This window comes from Ictidomys tridecemlineatus, chromosome X (assembly GCF_052094955.1).
Source record: "Ictidomys tridecemlineatus isolate mIctTri1 chromosome X, mIctTri1.hap1, whole genome shotgun sequence".
Taxonomy (NCBI): domain Eukaryota; kingdom Metazoa; phylum Chordata; class Mammalia; order Rodentia; family Sciuridae; genus Ictidomys; species Ictidomys tridecemlineatus.
This window is the reverse complement of record NC_135493.1, coordinates 112410804-112434544: the sequence shown is the minus strand read 5'-3', so window position 1 is coordinate 112434544 and position 23741 is coordinate 112410804. Positions and strand designations below refer to the sequence as shown.

Sequence of the window (23741 nt, the reverse complement as noted above, 5' to 3'; positions counted from 1 at the left end):
ACCTGGTACCTAAAGGGTACAATGGACAGAGCTAGGTTATATGTGTGTGTATGGTTCGATAGATTCAACAGCTATATTTGCGGCTAGTCCCAATGACTGTTTTGTGTCCTCAGACTGCTTTTACTTGCCTTTTCGCATGCCTTGTAATCCTTGGTTGAAAGTTGGATATTTTCTATAGGGTAGTACCTACCGAGGCAAATGCACCTTCAGCACAGGGTTGTGTTGAGGCTTATTGTTCCTATGGATATCAGAAACTTCAAATTCCTCTAGTGATTCTTTTTGTCCCCTCTGGGCTTTCCCTTTGTACTGTTCCCCAGAACAAGCCTGTCTCTCTGCTACAATTTACCTTTGTTACTCCTGGAGGCTTGTTGGCATGCTTTAGGTAGGGGTTGGTGGGGGTAATTCTCGAATATTCTAAGCGTCAGTCTCAAGAGTGTGCAACAGGCCTATGTCTTGAGGACTGTAGCCTTCACAGGTGTTTCTGCCTCCCCTCCAGGTCTAGAGTTGTTGTGCGTCGTCCCCTACCCGCCACCGCACAGCTGCAGCAGTTACCACCAGGGTTCTCGGTCTACCTCCTGCTTGAGGCCCCGCTCCCTGCAGACTATCTTTTAAGTGAGATGGCGTGGTAGGATGGGGGTAGGTGAGTTGCCTTCACCCAGCTGCAGTGACATTTCACCCAGCTGCAGTGACATTTCACCACATTTTACCTGGCAAGGACACTTCACACCATGTCCTTGCCAGGTAAAATAAGCCTTTTGCTCCTCAAAGGACAGGGTCTAAGTGGATTTCTTAGCAGTTCCTGAGCCAGTATCATGAGCTTTCTCTCCAGTTCTCCCTATGAAAGCCAGGTGGGGTTCCTGGAGGAAAAATCTACAAAGGGGTACACTCCCACCCCCCAACTGCTGCCCCCAGGAGCTTCACACTCTCAAGCCAGCCCATGCTCACCCCCCAGCAATTTATCACCTTTTCTAGCATCATCTTCCTACCTACTTCTATGGCATCTGGTGACTTCTGCCCCTGTAAGCAAATGCTCAGATCCCGTCTTATGTCTCAGAAGGAACCTAACTCCCTCCAGATTTTGCAATGGCTGTTCACTCTGCAAACTCCTTTCTCTGTTAATTTCCAGTCTGCCCAGATTTTTTCTTGGAAGCGTGGGAGGTACATGTTTGCAGCCCTCTACATCTCTGAGCTGAAAGCAGAAGTCGACTTATTTATTTTTAAAGGATCAGAAGTATGACAAAATGGTAACATTTGATAAAACTAGGTGGTGGGTTGCTAGATGTGGGTTATAGTCTCATACTCTTCTATATTTTAATAGTCCAGTAACATTTCATATTATAAAATCAAGGTGTAGGTGGCCACAGTGGAAAAGAGTACTATAATATAAATAGACTGAACTATGTATATAACACTTGGATCTTGTTCAATAACTTACAGAGATCACCTGGATTTTCAAAAACAGCCAGCATTTTGGCAATACTTCAGAAACCATTCTGCAAAAACACAAATTGTCCCAATACGTCATTAAATTTCAGTTGTCAAAGAAGCAAAAGAAGAAATTAAAATTGAAAGATTAATGGCCTAAAGGAAAACAAATTTATTTAAAAACATGTATGTTTATAAATCAATACATATAAAATATTATGCTGTTCTTTCTTTGGGGGGGGGTATCGGGGATTGAACTCAGGGGCACTCAACCACTGAGCTGCATCCTCAGCCCTATTTTGTATTTTACTTAGAGATAGGGTCTCACTGAGTTGCTTAGTGCCTCGCCATTGCTGAGGCTGGCTTTAAACTATCCATCCTTCTGCCTCAGCCTCCTGAGCAGCTGGGATTATAGGCCCACACCACCCTGCCCAGCCTATGCTGTTCTTTAAACTGATATCCAACCATCATTATCAGTATTCATGGAAATTGAAAGTTATAAATGCATGTGCTCTGTAAGATACACCCCAGGTGAAACTGCAATCAGGGCCACCATTTAGTCAGCTAGATAACAGACTTCACCCTGCAAAAGAACCATGAATTGTCAACTGTGCCAGATCTCAGACAGCAATAGATTATGCAACTCCTAGTAACCAGACGTTTTAAACCTTTGGATTGCTACTCCTCTTACCCACATTCCTGATTTAATATAATCAGTAATCATATGTAAATGAAAGCAACACCAGCTTGTAAGATCTACCTCATGGAAAGAACTTCCCTTTTTACTTAAATAATTCACTAATTTAGTAACCAAATAAACTGTATGCTATTAAAGAGTGAACCAAACTGGGCATAGTGGTACACACCTGTAATCCCAGACACTTGGGAGGCTGAGGCAGGAGGATCACAAGTTCAAAGCCAGCCTCAGCAAAAGCGAGGCACTAAGCAAATCAGTGAGACCTGTCTCTAAATAAAATACAAAATAGGGCTAGGCATATGTGGCTCAGGGTTGAGTGCTCCTGACTTCAATTCCTAGTACCCCTCCCCAGCAAAAAAAAAAAAAGAATCATTAAATAACTACAAAATTCTGGATTCATCTGAAGGACTGTATGTTAAATTCAGTTAAATCAGATGAATATTTAGCATGCTTCTTTTAGGTCCATAAGACCATTCTAGCCACTCTGGAAAGAAATGGGTCCATGTGAATCACCTACTCATCTCTGGCAGCATGACAGACAAGCAAGAGGCTACAGGGCTGAGAGAAACCTGAGTGACGATGAAGTCCAAGAAGGGCAAGGGCCAAGAATGCCCCCAGAGTAGGCTTCATTACACAGAGAGTAACTTTTAATTATTTTATGCTTTAATATTCACTTGTACATTCCTAACTAAAAGGGAAAAAAAGGACATAGTTTTTAGTAAAGTGAATCCTCTTTTGGCTTTCATTATAATGGATAAAGACAGGCCTAAGTTTGACTGTAATGAGTCTAAAATGAGCTGAATCTACCAATCATGAATCTGTGGCTTTAATTATCCTGTGTGGCTCTGTGAGATGCACCCCAGGTGGAACTGCAATCAGGGTCACCATTTAGACAGCTAGATAATACACTTCACCCTGACAGAGAACCATGGCTTGTCAACTGGGCCATGTTGTTACAAGGGCTGTTTACAAATCAGCTACATCTCTGCATTGCAACAGGCCCGAAATTAGATTTTATATCTAGCTTGAGGGCTGGGGACTGTGTTCAGCTTAAAGTTGGCAGCACCCTAGACTTGATTGTCACCTTAAAATATCTGTTAATGGAACCCATTCAAGTTTTAAAATAAAAGGATGAGTTAAATTGAATAAAAAAAAAAACATCAGAGGCTAAAAAAGGAGAAAGGTATGTGGATTTTTAACCACTACTGACAGCAGAAGCTCACACTATAATTGCCTGGATTATATGCACCAACGAGATAAGCTGTCATGCGACCTTTTGAACCAAGTAACAGAGCAGTCCCTGGAAGAAATATCAATAAGCACAAAAAATGAACTTTCAACATTTAAAATCACACAAGCCTGACATGCTCCATATAGAAATTTGTTTCAAAGTTCACATTATGTGCCACTAGAGCCTAATGTTGTAATCACCCATTTAATACACAACAGCTGGAACTATTTTAATATGGCAGATTTATTTTTTAAATGTATATATTTTTAGTTGTAGGTGAACACAATACCTTTATTTTAGTTGTTTTTTTTTTTTTTTTTAATGTGGTGCTGAGGATCGAACCCAGTGCCTCACACATGCTAGGCAAGCACTCTACCACTGAGCCACAATCCCAGCCCTGGCATATGTATTTTTAATAAGTAGGTTGGCAATTATTCCAACTTCAAGATTGGGGGAATTGGAGGTGTAGCTCAGTGGTAAAATGCTTGCTTAGCACGTACAGGGTCCTAAATTCAATCCTAGCACTGAAAAATAAACAAATTAATTAACTTCTTTTTTAAGCTGGACACAGTGGCACACACCTATAATCCCAGCAACTCAGAAGGCTAAAACAGGAGGATCAAAAATTCGGGGCTAGCCTCAGCAACTAAGTAACACCCTGTTTCAAAAATTTTAAAAACCTGGGCATGTAGTTCAGTGGCAGTGGTAGAGTGCCCCTGAGTTCAATCCCCAGTACCGGAAAGAGAAGGAAAAAAAAAAAAGATCAGGGGTAGGGAGGCGGGTGAGGTGGGCAGGAAGAGGATAGGGGCATAGCTCAATGGTAGAGAGCTTGCTCAGCATGCACACAGCCTTGTGTTCCATCCCCAGTACTGCAAAAACAAAACAAAAAAAAGGCTTAACAACAACAACAACAAAGATTAGGTTGGAAAAAAAAAGTTGTGCACACAATCATGATTGGCAGCTGAGAGAAACAGTTGAGGACTGAATTGTACATATAAGCTAGGCTGTTGGACAGCAATTAGAATGATAGCAATAAACCAGATTCCCATCCTAGTATGCCCATGAAGCGCCTAATATTACAGCATGACTACAAGTTTAGCAGCTACTAATGTTTATGGTTTCAAACAACTATAACGTATCTTTTGCCCATAATCTGTCCACATTGGTTTTGAATGTTATTTCTTTACTATGAATCATATCTGATCAGAGAGCAAACCCCACCATGCTGCAGACAGTGAAATACTGTCCAAACATGTACATTCCTGCTAAGAATATGCTCACATTTTAACACTTCATCAATCCCAACTATATTTGGTATAAACATACCTTTAAGTGTACATCTAGTACATATTTTAAATATAATTTTAATTTATTTTTTCTTCCATAATATATAAAAAGAGTCCCTCTTTGATTTCCACCTAGCTGACACTAATGATTTGCACTCTCCTTCTCAGGTCTTGACCATGGCCTTGTTTTATAGCTAGAAAAGTATTTCCCAAGAGTTGCAGTGCAGCTGCCAGTGGTTCAGCTGATTTCAGCACAACCACAACTGGAATCAGATCAGCCCCACAGCCTTCACTGGTGACCAGTGAGCTGGGTGGCCTTCTTGGAAGAAAATCTTGGTGTTAAGAGGACATAGTTGCCAGGGTATCCCCACACACTGAGCACAACTCTGGAGCTTTGAGAAAATCAGGGTTCACACGGTTGCTCAGGCTCTCCATATGGGACCACCTGCCTCCAGAAACCCAGGGCAGGATGTGGTTTGGCTCGGACAACTTCTCAGCTTACAAACTCGGGCAAGCCCATTTTGTTTTGCACCCAGGCTCCCAAACACATAGCATCTCTTTGTGAGAAAAACCTGGTGGTCCCAGAGAAAGTATGTAAATACATGGAACGTTCATTCCTTCTTGACAAGCAAAATAGGCAGCTAAGAATGAAAACAAGCTGACTTCATGCACCTCTTTCCACAAATAATTAAGATGGTGCACACGCTCGTGTGCCTGTATGTGTGATGCTACAGTATGTTGTGACTATACATTAAACAGACATTTACATTTTTAGCTTAGCTCTCTTTGCATTTCCCTTAGGATTTTTATCCCATCTTTCTAACACAAACATGATGAAATATATCCCAGAGACTTGCGTGGGTGTGGGGGGACATTATTTCAAATCACCTTGTGATTTAAGAAACTAAAGTGAAACCAAATGTCTCCTAAGCAGCCCTAGAGGCATCCTGCCCAGAAGGCCCTGCAAGGATGAACTTGCACCTTTGGCATAGGCCTTGGCTTTCTTTCTAGCTAAGCCTGCCCTTCCCAGGCAGCAGGGGTGTTAGGTTCTGGCCACTTCTGCCCGTTCTTTTTCCAGCTTTATTGAGGTGTGATTGACAGATAAAACCGTATTTACATAAGGTGTATAGTGTTATGGTTTAACATACATTGTGAAATATTTACTACCATCAAGCTAATTAACATATCCACCACCTCATAAAGGTGTGTGTGTGTGTGTGTGTGTGTGTGTGTGTGGTGGGGATTGACTCCCACAGCTCTCTACCACTGAGTTAGATCCCCAGCCTTTTTCATTTTTTATTTTGTGGCAAGGTCACCCTAAGTTGCTGAGGCTGGCCTCGAACTTGCCATCCTCATGCTTCAGTCTCCTGAGCAGATGGGGTTAAGAGTGCACCACTACATCCAGCCAAAGTTTTCTTCTTTGTTGCACAAACACTTGAGTCTATGAAGCAAATTTCAAATACCATACAATACATTATTATTAACCAGAGTTCTCATGCTGTGTATGAGGTCCCCAGAACTTATTCATCTTGTACCCTTTGATCCATACCTCCCCTTTTCTTCTACAGGGCAATCTATGCTCAGTAGCTCCTTGGTGAGCTGGCTGGGGACTGATGGGTAATGCAGACTGAGGCTCTGCCTGCCTCTCATTATCCGCCCCCCCAAATCCTTCTGTATTCCTAATTCCATCGCAGCTTCTCCATCTAAGAGTACCCAAACACCAGGAGATTTTACAGCATCTCAGTGTGGCTTAATATTTATATTAGTAGCTAACATTTGTTGACCAATTCATTCACTCCAAATAGCATTCTAAGTTGCTCTACATATAGGATCTGACATCATGGGGTGACAGGTAAGAAAAGCAGCCATCCTAGCCTTGCTAGGTGCCTGCTAATAGCCAAGTGCTATGCAAATTTCTTTCTTTTATTATTATTATTATTTTTGATACTAGGGATTGAACCCGGGGGGGGGGGGGCCTTAACCACTGAGTCACATCTCCAGTCAGCCCTTTTATTTTTTTATATTTTTATTTTGAGACAGGTTCTTGCCAAGTTGCTTAGGGCCTTGCTAAGTTGCTGAGTCTTGCCTTGAACTCGTCATCCTCCTGCTTCAGCCTCCCAAGCTACTGGGATTACAGATGTGCACCACCATGCCTGGCTGCTGTGCAAATTTCTACCTCTAGCCTGTACCAGGCCCCTGAACTCCTGACCCACATCCTCAACCCACATTCCAGAGTTCGGCACACACACACATACACACACACATAAAAAAAAAAAAAAAAAAAAACCGAGAGGTGTCCTTCCCTCCTCCCTCTCTTGCCACACATCCAGTCTTAGCAGTAAATCCTTTTGGCTTTACTTTCAGAAATATCCAGAATCTGACCACTTCTCACTGTTCCCACTGCCATTTCCTGGTTTCCCTAGATTCCTGCAAATGGCCTTCAAAATGTTCTTCCTGCTTCCACCCTTACCCCTTGCAATCTGCTTTCAACATAGCAGCCTGAGGGAACCTGTTAAAACATCCCTGTCACATCACTCCTCTGCTGGAACTGCCCTAATTACTTCTCATCTCACTCAGTCACAACTCTCACCCTATCTGAAACCCTGTGACTTCTAAACCCATCTGCTGCCGCTCACCCCTGGATACCCCCCCTCTAGTGGGGCACTGGTCTCTGTTGTACCTTCAACATACCAGAGACTCTTTCCTCTGGGTCTTTGCACATGCTCTCTTCTCTGCCTGAAAGGTTCTCTCCCTCACTTCAAGTTTTAAGTCACTGTTTAGTGAGGTCTTTCCTGACTTCCCTGCTCCCAATAGTCATATCCCCTTCCTCTATCTTTTCCAGTTTAAACATGTTTGTCCCAGGAAACCAGGTCCTGTGAGGGGCCCTATATGGGCCTTTTCAACAACATGGTTTCTGAGGCCCACATCTCCTCTCTCCGTACCAGAATCCCCCTTCCTTCCTCCACTCTTCTCCTAACTCAACGTCTATCACTGGCCTTGCCAGTCTCCAAGCCAACCAAGGACAGTAGGTAATGCCTCCAGGGACCTGCTCAGTGCAGGGAAGGGGACCTCCCTAAATCCAGTTGCAACCATCTCAGCATAATAACAGAATGTGACCATCCTGAGAGATAACTGCAATATGCATTACCCATGACAGGCTGGAGAAGTGTAGTGTACAGGAAAGTGGTGAGTTGTTGTTGTTGTTTTTCCTTTTCATTTAATGGAAAACAATAAGGACAAGAGTTAAGAATCTTAAAAGATACTAATGGTGGAACTCATAACCAGATACTGATGGGTCTTGGAAGCAACCTATGCATTAGGATTTTCAATTTTTATTTTATTTTGTTTTTCTTTAGTTGCTGGTGGGCCTTTATTTTATTGATTTATATGCAGTGCTGAAAACAAAACCTAGTACCTCACACATGCTAGGCAATCACTCTACACTGAGCCACAACCCCAGCCCCTCCTTGAGTTTTTTGAGATGTACAGTATATTATTATTATCTATAGTCACCTTGCTATGCAAGAGCACCAGAATGTCTTGCTTCTAACTCTAACCTTGTCCCCATGATCAACCTTTCCCATTCCTTACTACTTCTCTCCCCAACTTTGGGAACCACCAATTATTCTATTCTCAACTTCTAGGAGATTAAGTTGTTTAGATTCCACATTTAAATGAGATTATGACATACTGCCTGGTTTATTTTACTTAATGCAATGATCTTCAGTTCCATCCATGTTGCAGATGAGTGTTGAGAATTTTTAAAGCTTCTTGGGTGATATTCATATGTAGTCAAGGTTGAGATCCATTGGCATTTTAAAAAGACATATATACTCATAGGAACTTACAAAAATAGCATATAGTGTCTCATGAACCCTTCCCCCAGCTTCCCCCAGGGATGATCTGCTATAACTATAGTACAATATCAAAAACAAAGAAGTTGGACTGGGGCTGTGGCTCAGTGGTAGAGAGCTCACCTACCATGCGTGAGGCACTGGGTTCAATCCTCATCACCACATAAAAATGAAATAAAAGACACTGTGTCCACCTATAACTAAAAAAAATATTTAAAAAAGAAATTGACATCAGTACAATACTGTTGACTACACTACAGACCTAATTCAGTTTTCATCAGTCTTTCCTGCACTGATTTGTGTATATATATAACTCAATATGCAATTTGATCCAATGTGCACATTTGTACAATCACCATTGCATCAACATACAGAACTGTTCTATCTCCACAAAACAGCCCCTCATGCTACCCTTTTATGGTCATACCAGTCCCTTCCACTGTCCTGTGACAACCAGTAATCACTTTCCCAATGCCTTAGTGTTGTTATTTTGAGAGCCTAATATAGAGTGAATCATACAGTATGTAACATTTGAAATGAGCTTTATTTACAAAGCATGATGCCCTTGAGATCCACCCAAGTTTTTGTGTATATCAATGGTTGATTCCTTTTATTGTTGAGTAGTATTCCATGATATGGATGGACAAGAATTTGTTTAACCATTTATCTACTGAAGGTCATTCAGTTTGTTTCCAGAAATCCTTGCCTTGTTCCCATTCTCAAGTATAAAAGCATTTGGTTTTTCACTATTCAGTGTGGTGTTAAGTATATGTCATTCGTAGATGCTCTTTATTAAGTTGGGGAAGGTTCCCTCAAATCTTAGTTTGCAAAGAGTTTTTATCACAAATGGGTATTAACTTTTGTCAATTTTTTTCTGTATCTATTAATATGACTATGCAATTCAATTTTTTTTTCTCCCAGAACTTGTTGACATGGTAGATTACAGTGACTGATTTTTAATTTTTTTAGTTGTAGATTGACACAATACCTTTATTTATTTTTTAATTTTTATGTGGTGCTAGGGATCGAACCCAGTGCTTCATGCCTGCTAGGCAAGCGCTCTACCACTGAGCCACAACCCCAGCCCACAGTGACTGATTTTTCAAACACTGAAACAGTCTTGCATACATTTGGTCACAGTACAGTATTAATTTTATATGTTGCTAGATTTGTTTGGGTAATACTTTTTTGAGGGGTTTTTGTACCTATGTTCTCGAGGGACATTGGCCTATAGTTTTCTTTTTGGACTTGTCTGTTGTTTTGGTATCAAGCCTAGACTGTCTTCATAAAATAAATTTGGGGGGTTATTCCCTCTTATTCTATTCATACTATGTAGAATTAATATTAATTCTTGTTTAAACATCTGGTAGAAATTTCCAGTGAAACCTTCTGAACCTAAAACTTTCCTGTTGTGAACTTTTCAATTTTGAATTCAGTTTCTGTAGTAGTCATTGTACTATTATCTATTTCATCTTGGATAAGTTTTGGTAGTTTATTATTTTTGAGGAATTGACCCATTTTATCTAAATTGTCAAATACACACGCATATAATTATTTGTGTTATTCTCTTATTATCCTTTTAATAGCTACAGGATCTGTGGTGATATCACCTGTTTCATTCCTGATATTATAATCTGAATCTTCTTTTTTATCTTCATCAGTCTTCTTAAAGGCTTATCCATCTTATTGATCTTTTTGAAGAACCAGCATTTTCACTGTTGTTTTTCTCTTTTCAACTTCAATAATGATTGCTCTGCTCTTAACATCATTACTTCCATTTTTCTGCTTGTTTTGGATTTTTTTTTTGCTTTCATTTTTCTAGTTTCTCAAAGTATGAGCTTAGATTATTGATTGAAGATCATTCCTCCATTGTGAGGTCTACCTCGACCATAAAGCATGATTTTTTTAAAGTAATGAGGAGACAGATGGCCTATTATATATACCCCTATTTTTACCTATGCATTGTTGTTTAAGTTCCAAGTCTCCTATTACATTTCCTTTGTGTTTAGAGATTTTTTTTTTTTTTTTTTTTTTTTAGCCATTACTTAAGAGTAGATCTACCTCTGGTAAATTCTCTTAGTTTTTCTCCATTTGAGAATATTTTTATTTTCTCTTCATTCCTGAACAATTTGGAGTAAACCATTCTTTTCTTTCAAAACTTGAAAATGTTTTGTACTTCCTTCTGGGTTCCATGATTTCATCTGAGAAATCTACTGTCATTTGAAATCATTCTTCCCCTATAGGTCATGAATTGTTTCTATCTTGATGATTTGTCTTTAGTTTCTCAAAGTTTGATTATGATATGTCTTGATATAGATTTCTTGGAGTTTATCCTATTTAGGTTTTGCTCTGCTTCTTGATTCTGAAAGTCTATGCCTTTTACCAAATTTGTGGAGTTTCAGCCTTTATTTATTTATTTTAAAAAATAAACTAATTTTAATGGCTGTGCAATATTTCATCACAGTGTCATTTCAAAATGCATTTAATAATTCTCTCATTTGAGCATTTGTGATATTTCTGCCTGTTAGTTATTAAGATCATTTGCTGCCACTTTCTTTTTTTATTTATATATGACAGCAGAATGCATTACAATTCTTATTATACATAGAGCACATATCTCTGGTTGTATACAAAGTATGTTCACACCAATTTGTGTCTTTATACATGTACTTTGGATAATAATGATCATCACATTCCACCATCATTTATAACCCCATGCCTCCTCCCTTCCCCTCCAACCCCTCTGACCTATCTAGAGTTCATCTATTCCTCCCATGCTCCCTCTCCCTATCCACTATGAAGCAGCTTCCTTATATCAAAGAAAACATTCAGCATTTAGTTTTTTGGGATTGGCTAACTTCACTTAGCATTATCTTCTCTAACTCCATCTATTTACCTGCAAATGCCAAGATTTTATTCTTTTTTATTGCTGAGTAATATTCCATTGTGTATATGCCACATTTTTTATCTACTCATCTATTGAAAGACATCTAGGTTGGCTCCACAGTCTAGCAATTGTGAATTGTACTGCTACAGACATTAATGTGGCTGTGTCCCTGTAGTATGCTGTTTTTAAGTCCTTTGGGTATAGACCAAGGAGAGGGATAGCCAGGTCAAATGGTGGTTCCATTCCAAATTTTCCAAGAAATCTCCATAGTGCTTTCCATATTGGCTGTACCAATTTGCAGCCCCACCAGCAGTGTATGAGTGTACCTTTTCCCCCACATCCTCACCAACACTTATTGTTGTTTGTATGCATAATAGCTGCCATTCTGACTGGAGTGAGATGAAATCTTAGAGTGGTTTTGATTTGCATTTCTCTAATTGCTAGTGTTGATGAACATTTTTTCATTTATTTGTTGATTGATTATATATCATCTTCTGAGAAGGGTCTGTTCAGGTCCTTGGCCCATTTATTGATTTATTTGTTGTTTTGGTATTTCACTTTAAAGAACTCAAACAGCCATTATTTATTTGAACTTTTAATTCCCATACTTTTATCTTTCTGAAATCTGATGACACAAATGTTAAATCTTATGTTACTATCCCACAGGTTATCTAAGGCTCTATTCAATTTTTTCAAAGTACTTTCTGTTCTTCAGATTGAATGAATTTTATTAATCCATTTTCAATTTTACTAATTTTTTTCCTGTATCATATATAATCTATTATTGAACTCATCCAATAAGTTTTTTTAAAGCTTTTTAATTTGGTTATTTTTCATTTCTATAATTTCTACCTTATGGGCTCTATGTATTTGCTGACATTTTCTAATTTTTCATTTGTTTGAAGAGTGTTTATAATTGATTATTAAAGCATAAAATCTTTGTCAGATAATTCCAACATAGGAGTCTTCTCGGTGTCAGTAACTGTGGATTGCCTGTTCTCATTTAAGTGGTGATTTTCTTAATCCTTGTTATCACAAGATATTCTTTTATTGTATCCTGAGCATTTGGGCTATTTTGTTACAAGACTCTAGACCCTATTTAAACTTTAGCAGACAGGACCCTCTCCAGATTAAGCATGTAGGTCTGGGCTATTTTGTGGACTGTGGTTCCAATGACAGTTTAGTAGCCAGAATCCATATAGTGCTATTCTGGTCTGCTTCATTTATGTTATTAGAGGTCATTCTGAAAACCTGGTTACTATTCCACACTTAAGTTTCTATTTTTAAGCCTTTTGGCATGTTAATTCTAGTCAGATCCATGTGTGGGTGGATCAGGATTTTGCTCAGAACTTCCTTATGTAGGTCTAATGAATCCCTTTCTGCAGCTCCCTTCTGTCCAAGATCTCACACTCTCTAGTGCAGAAGGCCAGGGGTATATTACCTAATATTGCTCATGGAGGTGGCACCAAGTGAAGTACAGAAGTCCAGATTCCCTCCTTAGTCTTCACTGACCTACCAACAGGGAAGAAAAGCTGCAACCCAAGCAATTTCCTATCTGTATTTTAAAACCATGCACTTAAATAGCTTAAAACAACACCTATTTATTATCTCTAAGTTCTGTAGGTCAGAAATCCTGGTAGGTTCAGCAGGGTTCTTTGATCACCCAGAGTCTCACAAGGCCAAGATCAAGATGTGAGCCAGGTTGGAATTTCACCTGAAGATTTGAGAGAATAATTCACTTTCAGGCTCACTCAGGTTTTTGACAGAATCCAGTTCCTTCTGAATGTAGGTCTGAGGTCTCCATTTCTTTCCTGCTGCCAGGCAAGATCTGTTCTTTGTTCCTATAGGTTGTAGGTTTCCCATATTCCTTCTCAAATGACCCCTCCTTCAAAGCAGGAAGCAAATCTCCTTCTTCTACCACTAGGAAGAGGAAGCTCTCTAGTCTTAATGGGCTCCTCTAATAAATTAGGCTTACCTGGATCACCTCCCTTTTTTAAGGTTAGCTGTGGCATATAACACAAGCACTGGAATGACAGTTCTTCACAATTACAGGTTGTGACGATTTGGGAGTGGAATCTTGAGAACCATTCCTAGAAATTTTGCACACCTCACTATCACTGGGTAGGGAGTAGAACAGAGTTAACTATATATAGTTCAGCGATTCTGCAATTAGAATGTATTCATTCTATTGGACTTAAATTGAGCATTGTTTATAAATTACTACGTTCTTTGTGTATTTGTAGAATTTTTTTTTTTACAATTTCCAGCATTATTATGTTTCCTTATATATTCACTTATATAGCTACTTTATACACAAAGCCACTTGAGAAACGATATAATATTTTCAAATCTAGGTCATTGGCTACCAATCCACGTTCTTGAGAAAAAGATATTAGATATAAATGATGATGCTGCCCTGTTGGTGCCTTGTACAAAATGAATGTCCAAGCTTTAGCAAGCAAGAAAATTGCCTGAGCTTTTAAAAATAAGGCCTTATCCAAACTCCTGTCTGCACCTGAGCAGGGACACATTGGAGACCCACTAGCTGGAGTCCTCTGTAGGAAACTACACTTTACAAGTTTAAATATCTAGTAATGATCACAACAATGTCCTAGATGGTTTGGATTTCAATCTTTAGAAAGCTGGGGGTTAAAACACATGATCTCAAAGTCCTTTCTAAGCTAAGATTTGATAATCTTGTCATTAAGAAAATAAGATTCCATTATGCATAATCACCACAATCAACTTGGTCAGGGGACTAAAATTCACTGAGGTCACAGCTCTCCCTGAGTCACAAGACACACACCCCCCACCTTCCTGCACTGTAACAGTTACAAAGCCTGAGGAATCCGCCAAATGATGCGGGCTCTTACTGGTCACACACTTGTCCTTAATTACTCTAGATCCTACTTGGAATAACATTTCTCACAATAATGTCTATCCTGTTGGTGTTTGGACTTTTTTTCTGAAAATAAACTATATGTTTAAAGTTGAAACAATAATTTGAGCTGGAATTGTTTACTTTCAAGGGCCCTATGGCAGGGGAATAATCAATAGTTGCACATCTAGATTATTTACCACTAATAGAAAAGATACTCCTGAAGAATATATCCTAAACACTGCAAAATGACACGTTTGCTTATAAATTAAAAAAAAATGAAATATTCCCCTAATTGTCCTACTTCCAGAATTTGGAGAAAAATAGTATAAGCCCATAAATCCAGGCAAAGGTTGATCTTTTGGGTTAAAATACCAACTTGTGAAGATAATTCTCTAAAATTCGGTAAATAAGTCAATAATCTTGACTCCACCTGAGAGGATACTTGGGGGAGGCATAATACAGTAAGCTATGATGGTGACTGACTTAATGCCATAGGGACAATTCAGGCATCCAGATAATGCTGCCTGCTAGAGCTAGGGGACTAGAGCCAGCCTGCCTGGATTACAGTGCTCTCTCTGCTCCTCACTAGCTTGTGTGACTGTGGATGAGTCTTTTAACCTCAATAAGCGTCTGTCATCTGTTCTGAAAAATAAACATCATAAAAATAGTACCTATGTCATAGGGAGGTATAGGATTTAATGAAACAAAACACAGGAAGGACTTAGCCTCCTTCCTGCCTGGCATGCAGTAAGTGCTCAATAAATTTTGGTCATTGTACACAGACAGACACAGGCTGATTATACACACAGAGCCAGGCTGCCAGTAGGCCTTGAATAGAATGCAGCCATTATTATTCCATAGAGTAACCCAGCAATCAGGGCCAGAAAAGCTAACTATGGGTTCATTTAGCACGTTCTAACAGTTGCCTGATGAATCCACTCAGAAACTTCTCAAGTGGCATTTTAATCAGGAATACCTTTGTTGAACAGCTTTTCAGAATAATATCTAACACACGCTCTAATGACCCAAGGCCAGGTCACAGGCATTAAAACTCATCCTGTGGGAGAAGTTAGATTTGTGACAATGTGATATTCCTTTCAATGTGTCTCCTTCGTGTTTCTATCCTCCAGTGCCTAGCACAAAGCAGACACCCAACTCACTCCCTGAGTAGAGCTGACCCCCACACATCCAAGCACATCACCAGTAATGTTGTGAGCAAGAAGAGGCTCTGCACAGCACAAAATGCACCTGGAAAAATTTCTGCTCCCTTCTTAAGAGTGCCAAGTATCCTGAAAACAATCATCAATATAATTCACAAAATTAATGGCCTTTGGGTGAAAAGTTGAATGAAAAGTGGAATTTAATCAAAGAGATCCATATTAGGGTCTTTAAATAAAGAACAGCAACCTGGAACCCTCTACTTTACACCATTTGGTTGTAGTCAATTTGTAATTCTTTCCTAAGTCAAGAACAACAGTGTAACTGTGAGCTTTCTCTAGGAGGGGTGAGAGTATGCAAAATATAGGCCTTTCGCCTCACTGATTTAAAAAAAAAAAAAAACTGTATTCCAACCACTCTACATAATTACCAAGAAAAGGCTCTGAGTAAACTTTAGATAGGGCAAAGTGGAAGGAGGAGAAGGGTGGGGGGTGTGGGGGTAGGAAAGACAGTGGAATGAGATGGAAATCATTACCCTAAGTACATGTATGAAGACACAATGGTGTGATTCTACTTTGTGTACAACCAGAGACATGAAAAATTGAGCTCTATATGTGTACTATGAAATGAATTGCATTCTGCCGTCATATATAACAAATTAGAATAAATAATCTGATTTTTTTTTTAAAAAGCCTCTCAGTATGCCAGAGACTTTCTAAAACATCCAACAAATGAGAGCTGAGGCAAGGGCAAAGCAAGTTGAAAAATGTCATATTTTGCTCACATAGGATGTGAGCTCCAAGTGACTCCCACCTTCAGCCATGGGGCAGGCAGCGTGTCAAACATACTTTTACCTAACACAGAGAAACGCCGGAGAAAACAGCTCACTTCCTCACAGACAGTATCAGATAAGTTTAAAGATCAGCAAGCAAATTCTTTTAACCCCTACCGCAGCTTCCTGCTTTCTGCTTTCTACAGGTCTATTTGTGAGCTACAAAATGTCAAGGGCCCGGGTCTTGCTGCACTTTACCAAATGTCCCCTCCAAGAGCAGGCAGACACCTGCATATCAGCTCAAGCCGTGGTGTGAAGGCCTTTTCTTTTTAAAATTCACTTTGCTAACCATTTAAAAATGAGTATCTATTGGGGGGAAAGAGGGCTGGGGTAGAGCTCAGTGGTAGAACACTTGCCTAGCATGCATGAGGCTTGGGTTCAATCTGGAGCATTAAATAAATAAATAAAAATTTTAAAAGTATTTTTGTAGATCCATGTCAGAGGAACCCAGAAAAGAGCTGTTTATCAATCCTTTGCATGACTAAAGCACACCATCTGGATCTGAGAGTTAGGTTTAAGAAGGAAGACACTGGTAATTAAATCCAAAGACAGAGCCCACATCTGCCTATAGTAGGTGACTGTCTTTCTGTTTTATGTGGCAGTTTGAGGTCCCAGAAGGGCAGCCATTTTTTTTCTCGACTAAAAGTCTTTGAAAATTCATCCTAGTCTTTCACACTATTGTACGTATTATGATCAATTCATGGTCAATTCAGGAAAAAACATCCAAAAGTTGGAAATCAGGCAAAAAAAGATGATCTCGTGACCTTTAAATGCACTTTATAATAAGCCCCCCAAGAGGGTCATCTGCATCTCTGGAAAAATAACAATTTAACTGACACTTTATTATATGACATTTTACAACCCTGTAAAAGAGGAACACATAGAAATATGGTACAATATGCTGCTTCCTTTTTTCCTTTTGTAGAGATGATAACCCCAAAGGCTAGAATTTTATTGTCCTCTAAGACATGAACCAATTTTGAATCGAACTTTACAATCTTATTTGAACATCTCTTTTCCACTGACTTTTTAATCAGTTCCTCATACCCTCACTGAATCAATTTTGTTATTCTGCTAGTTCCCTCATTAAATGAGTTCAGCAAAATGTAGATACATGCTCTCTATGTGCATGTGTTTAATAATGTAAGAATTAGAGTTTGATGGTTTCTGGGCCTAACAGTGGAATCATCTCTAGGAGACTGAGTTCTGTGCTTTAGAGCTCTCACCAGTCATACTCCTAGGGCAGCTACACTAAGACACCAAGATTAGTTCAGTCAGATCATGTGAGGTACATGAGGCTCAAAGCACAAGTGTGACACCTTCCCTTCATAGAGACCACAGCTTTACACAGAGAAAAACCTACTGGTTGAGAACAAGGCCAGCAAATGCACTCCTACATGTGTGTCTGTGTGTGTGTTTGTTACCAGTCTTGAGCCCAGGGCAAAATTCACACACTCTCACACACACACACACACACACACACACACATATATATACACATATGAGAAATGAGTGCTTCTGCCCAAAGAAGACAAGAATGTTCAGAACCTTTATTCATAAAATCCCCAATCTGGAAACAACTGAAATGCCTATTGACAGGAAAATGGATAAACACATTTTAGTGTGTTATCATGGGTTACTTTACAACAAGAACAAATACTGAACAAAGTACTGATGCATGCAATAACATTTTGTTGTACAAAAGATGCCATATATAGAAGAGCACATATTGGGGGGCTGAGGATATACTTCAGTTGGTAGATATACCGCATACCCTGGGTTCAATCCCCCAGAACCCCCCTACACACACACACACCAAGAGCATATATTGTATGAGACCATATATGTGAAATTCAAGTACAGGCAATACTAACCTATGATAACTTATTACCTAGGAAGACATGAATGATTAGACAAAAGTATGATAGAAGTTTATGGACAGATAGAAATAGCATTGATCTGGATAGTGGTTACAGAGGTATACTCATTACAAAAACAAAAATCATTCCCAGTGACTCGGGAGGCTAAGACAGGAGGATCACATGTTCAAGGCCAGCCTCAGCAATTTAGCAAGGCCCTAAGCAAGTTAGTGACATCCTGTCTCAAAATAAAGAAATAAAAAGGGTTGGAGATATGGTTCAGTGGTTGGTTAAGCATCCCTAGGTTCAATCCAGTACCAACAACAACAACAACAAAAATCATGCACTCTAATGACTCATACATTTTATTCTATGTAAATTTCATCTTAAAATGAATTTTTTAAAAAATTTAAAGAGACAGCCAGGTGTGGTGACACACTCCTGTAATCCCAGCAGCTCAGGAGACTGAGGAAGGAGGATCGTGAGTTCAAAGCCAGCCTCAGCAACTGCAAGGCGCTAAGCAACTCAGTGAGACCCTGTCTCTAAATAAAATACAAAATAGGGCTAGGAGTGTGGCTCACTGGTTGAGTGCCCCTGAGTTCAATCCTCAGTACCAAAAAAATAAAATAAAGAGAGGAGATAAAGAAAAACATATTCCAAAAGAAGTAGGTACAGAAAGGATTTGAAAAGATTCTTCCACATTTACATTTAATAAATGAGAATTAAAAGAGGGACAAATCCAGAAGGCCACATGGGCCAACAGATTGCAAAGTGAGAGCTGGTAAGATTCAGATTCGTTTGTGACAATAGGATGGTCTGGTATATGGAATACCAGGAAGTATTTTTGTCTTGAAAGACTAAGACAATACAGATTTGAAGGTGGACAATGAATGCCAGCTCTGGGAGAACATGCTCAAATGGGACACTGAGTAAGGGTCTGATAAATGAATTCAGAAAATTCTTAAGGAAGGCTCTCTAACAGTGCTAACACCAAGATAAAGGCATAAAAATGAATGAAGGGATTCCACAAAAGTACCTCATTCAATCCAGGGACAAATTATTCTTAGTTTAAATATAATCTACATAAAATCGCTTTCAAAACTGTACACCTATGCTAATATGACTGTTACTAACTAAAGACACCTTTTATGCTTTTAGAATTCTCTATGGGAGTGTTGGTTATTGTTAAACTCTACTGCATCCACCTACTGAATTTTCAATTATAGGCCTGAGGGTGAAGACTTAAAAATGGACTCAGCCATCTGAAAGCATCAAAGTTTCTTTTTCTACCAAATGTGACAGCCACAAGTAATGCAGCCCCAACCATTCCTGCCACATCCTTTCTTCCCTGCATGGAATGAGTACCTCCCAAGAACATAAGTTCCCTTCACTGCACAAGGGCTCAAGCCAAGGTTCCACAACAACTGATTAGTCAAGAGCCAGGAGAGTCAGGCCCAGGGAAAAGGGCCCGAAATAGGACCTGCAGCACACTCACTAGGTAGCTGCCACTGTACTAAAAGATTGTCAGTGCTGTGTCATTTAATCCTCAAAGTAGTTGGGAGGTAATTAGGCTCTCAAAAAGAAATGACACACCCAAATTAGGGTAATCTGAGGTGGGACTAATAAAGAGACTCATATGAAATAGGTGAGATATTTTAAAAACCCACAGCAATAGCCAAGGGTTAGGGACAAAGAGCCACCAGATCTGCAAGGATGCAGGGACAGGTGTGTGGAGGAATACAGACTGAATAGGAACAGCCACCTCTCTGGTAAGGGACACAGGCAGCCAAAGTGGTGATCCATGACCTCACTAGCCTCCTCCCTCCCTGCCATCTCCTACCAGGGCTCCCCTTAAGCCAAGGCCCATGGGAGGCAGGAGCCACTGCTGAGGGCCCACCCTACCTAGCCCAAAGCAATGCAGGCAGGGCAATGGAAGATGTCCTGGCAAAAAGGACCACATCACCCTCCTTCATAGGGAAGGAGTTTTTTGGTCCCCAGAAAGGGGACCCTAGATGAGGAGGAGGGTCACCTTCTAGACTCTCTGTGGGCAATTCCTGCCTTGTCTTTCCCAGCCATCTTCCATAACCCCTTGTAGCATAGCCTTGAGTCCAGGGAAAAATCCATAGGTGTTTACCAATGCCTTCTCAGATTCTGTGGATTTGTGGTTTGAAATGAGGGAGCACTATGCCAACAGGACATGTTAAAGGCTTTCAGAATAGGGCCTGCCTTCAAAACTGGAGCTGATGCTACAGTCCCTGCTCCATCTCAGGCCTCTCCTCTCTCTCTTTCTGACAGCCCTCCTCCTTCCCAGGGTCCTCTTTTCTCTTTCTTACAGTCCTCCTCTGTCATTACTTCCACCTTTGTCTTCACTCCAACCATTGTCCCTTTTATCCGGGAAAACCTTCTTGTCACAGAAGAATTGGTTCAACTTCAAGAACAGTCCCTTCCTAAAATTTTATTTGGAAAGGCAAAAGAATTACTTCCCATTTCCACATCAACAGAGTTAATTCGTGGTGGCCTGGAAATGTTTTTCTAGTCTTAAAATGGAAGAGAAGCCAGGCGGGGTGGTGCACACCTGTAATCCTAGCAGCTCAGGAGGCTGAGGCAGGAGGATCACAAGTTCAAAGCCAGCCTCAGCAACTTAATGAGGTCCTAAGTAACTTGGTGAAAACCAAAATATAAAAAAGGCTGAAGGGGTTGGGGTTGTGGCTCAGTGGTAGAGCGCTTGCCTAGCATGTGTGAGGCACTGGGCTCAATCTTCAGCACCACATATAAATAAATAAAGAAAAGGTCCATTGGCAATTTAAAAAATATTTTTAAAAAAAGGCTGGGAAGGAATATGGCTCAGCAGTTAAGTGCCCCTGGGTTCAATTCCCTGGGTTCAATTCAGAGAGAGAGAGAGAAAGCTGTTGGAGTCAAGCACAGGGTGCGAGGTCTATACTACTACCATTGTAGAAAGCAGTGTTTATCAGCATGTTACTAACAAAAAGCCCCCCAGTTTTCTGTATACCAAAAAGAAAAGAAAAAAGAAATGCTAGCAGGAACACCCAGAAACAGGATCCTAAAGACTGAGCTAGGTTCCTACATTTTTGAGACTTAACACAGTACAAGGTAGAGGACCTAGGGGCTGGCAAGCCCAAAGCATATCATATGTTTTTCATCAACACTCCTTGTCCCGAAATCCTTCCACTAGGCCCATGGGGCTCCTTTGAGAGCAGGGCCACCTGTTAATGGGCCCATATTACCTGTCTCAAGCAGCTAATGCACACTGTTTGGTACGCCCAGTACTACAGAGAATGCCAAAGAGAACCTAAGGATTTCTGTATGCAGCTCTTCATACCAAGGACAATCTCCTCTTCTCCAATGTGAGATGGGAAGTTTATAGTACTAGTGCTTTTAGATGTAGCTAGTATTTCCCATAAGGAACAGCTTCCAGGTGATCCCTTTTTTTACCCAGCAATTTTGAACTAGTATTTACAGCTATATAATATGTAATTTATTAATGATAATGTGATATACTTTTGTAAGTAAGTGCTAGATGACTTTGGCAAAGGACATAATTTTCAAAACCTTACTGGAGAAATAGGTTTTGTTCAGTGCCTCATGGACATAAGGAATAAAAAAATAATAATATAATAAGATAATATAAATATAAAAGTAGAAAATATAGCATTGTTCAGATTCTGTATTTAGTTTGATTGCTACTTCATGTAAGTGGTCAAAACTGACCATGGAATGGAAAAGGAAAAACTTCTTTGAAACTCTTAAGGCAAATAAATAAGTACATAAATAATTTAACAAGCTTTATATTTTTCTAGCATTTTCTAAGAATTGATACACAGTTTGGGAAGAGATAATTCTGGGCCTTAAAAAAGCCATTTCAAAACAGGTATCCCAGATATCAAGGGCAAAACTACACATGGTCTTCTTGATATCACCCAGGAGATCAAATTGTCAACATAGCCCCTAGAAGTCCCATGCAATTCATCCTCAAATACCCCACAGCCTTTGTTCAGAGAGCCCACAAAGGAGACAGGAAAAGGGTTTTGCTTTGTACTCACTCTTACAAAGTTGTCAGGGAACAAACCTCTCCTGCCGTTGATCTGTCCCTCCCACCAGCCTCCATCCTCCTTCCTGATGTTGGTGATGACCTCACCCACGCTGATTGTCAGCTCATCATCGTGCTGGGCCTGGTAATCAAACTCCACTATGGCCTCCACTGGAAAAGACAGAGAAAAAAGAGCAAGTTAGATCAGATGTTACAGAAGTCTGAGGCCCAGCATCCCCGGAAGGCCAGTAGAGTCATATTAAAGGGATTTCCCCTCTACAAATATTTAAAATAATAAGGCCATACACAGCAACCCAATTTTGGTTAACCTAAAGCCTAAAGAACAGAAACCACAAAGTGCTGGTCGTGGTCAGACTCGGGCAGAGTGGCCTACTGGTCTCAGGGACAACAGGGACTTCAGAGGGGAAATCTCACAATAGCAGCTTAAAAAGATCTGCCCCACCGAGGTGGAGTCCAGTCTCATTTCCCTGAAGACAGAGACTGCAGTGCTATTAGATGCTAACCTTCCTAGGCCTCAGTTGTGTAAAATATGGACCATAATTCCCACGCAACAGAGATATTACCTATCTCTCAAGGACAATGTGTAAAGATGACTGGTATAAATAGCCAGGCTGGTGAAACCAATGTCTCAGACTGCTACTCAGAACCACAACTGCACCAGGTGTAGTGGTGCACACCTATAATCCCAGCAACTCGGGAGGCTGAGGCAGGAGGATCATGAGATCAAAGCCAGCTTTAGCAACTCTATTTCTAAATAAAATACAAAAAAGGGTTGGGGATATGACTCAGTGGTAACGTACCCCTGGGTTCAATCCCTGGTACAAAACACACACTCACACACACACACACACACACACACACACAATTGTCCTCTCAACAGATAAATTCTTAGGCAACAATACCATGTTACACTGTCTTCCCATCCTAAACAAAGTATCTCTTATACTTGATAATAGGTGGAGTTAACAGGCTAGAAAAATGGATTTTCTCATTGACAAAGTGCCAATGCAAATTAGCAGAGCCAAGCAATCCAGAGATTAGTTAATTTATCCACAAGTTGATTATATAATTTATTGAGAATTTGGGCTCTTCCTCATGCCTACCTCAACACACACCAATCTCCATACCTTTTCCTTTTTCATTTGCAGCTCCATATGAATGAATGAATACAAAGATAGCAAAAAATTAGATGAGCCCCAAGTGGTAAATTAGCAACTCTGAAGTTATGATAAAATAATGGAAAAGTTAAATGATCTTTATTTTTTAAAGTGCATGTACTAAAACTAACGGAAATGGGTTACAGATCTAAATGTAAGAGCTCAAATTGTAAATCTTTTTCTTTCCTTCTTGGTTTTTTATTAACATGTAATAATTATACTTAATAATGAGGTATATATAGTGTGATATTTTAACACATGCACATAGTGTGCACTGATCAAATCAAGGCAATTGGCATTTCCCTTTCCTTGTCATTTCATTTGGAGCCTTCAAGTGCCTCTTTTCTAGATCTAAGAGAGCATAAAAGAAAACTGTAATGACATTGGCTTTGGCAAAGATTTCAT

At 39.9% G+C, this 23741-nt stretch overlaps 1 protein-coding gene across 7 annotated transcripts in view; it reads right to left on the bottom strand.

Moving 5' to 3' along the window:
* Positions 1 to 23741, bottom strand: part of Sh3kbp1 (SH3 domain containing kinase binding protein 1) — a 335725-nt gene that overhangs the window by 260265 nt on the left and 51719 nt on the right. For 6 of the 7 annotated variants that reach the window (XM_078035050.1, XM_078035052.1, XM_078035047.1 and 3 more), the window contains exon 2: positions 22172 to 22329. In XM_078035050.1, coding sequence (XP_077891176.1) covers positions 22172 to 22329 — 158 coding nt within the window. The remainder of the gene's footprint in view (positions 1 to 22171; positions 22330 to 23741) is intronic. The other variant, XM_078035049.1, reaches the window with a different exon arrangement.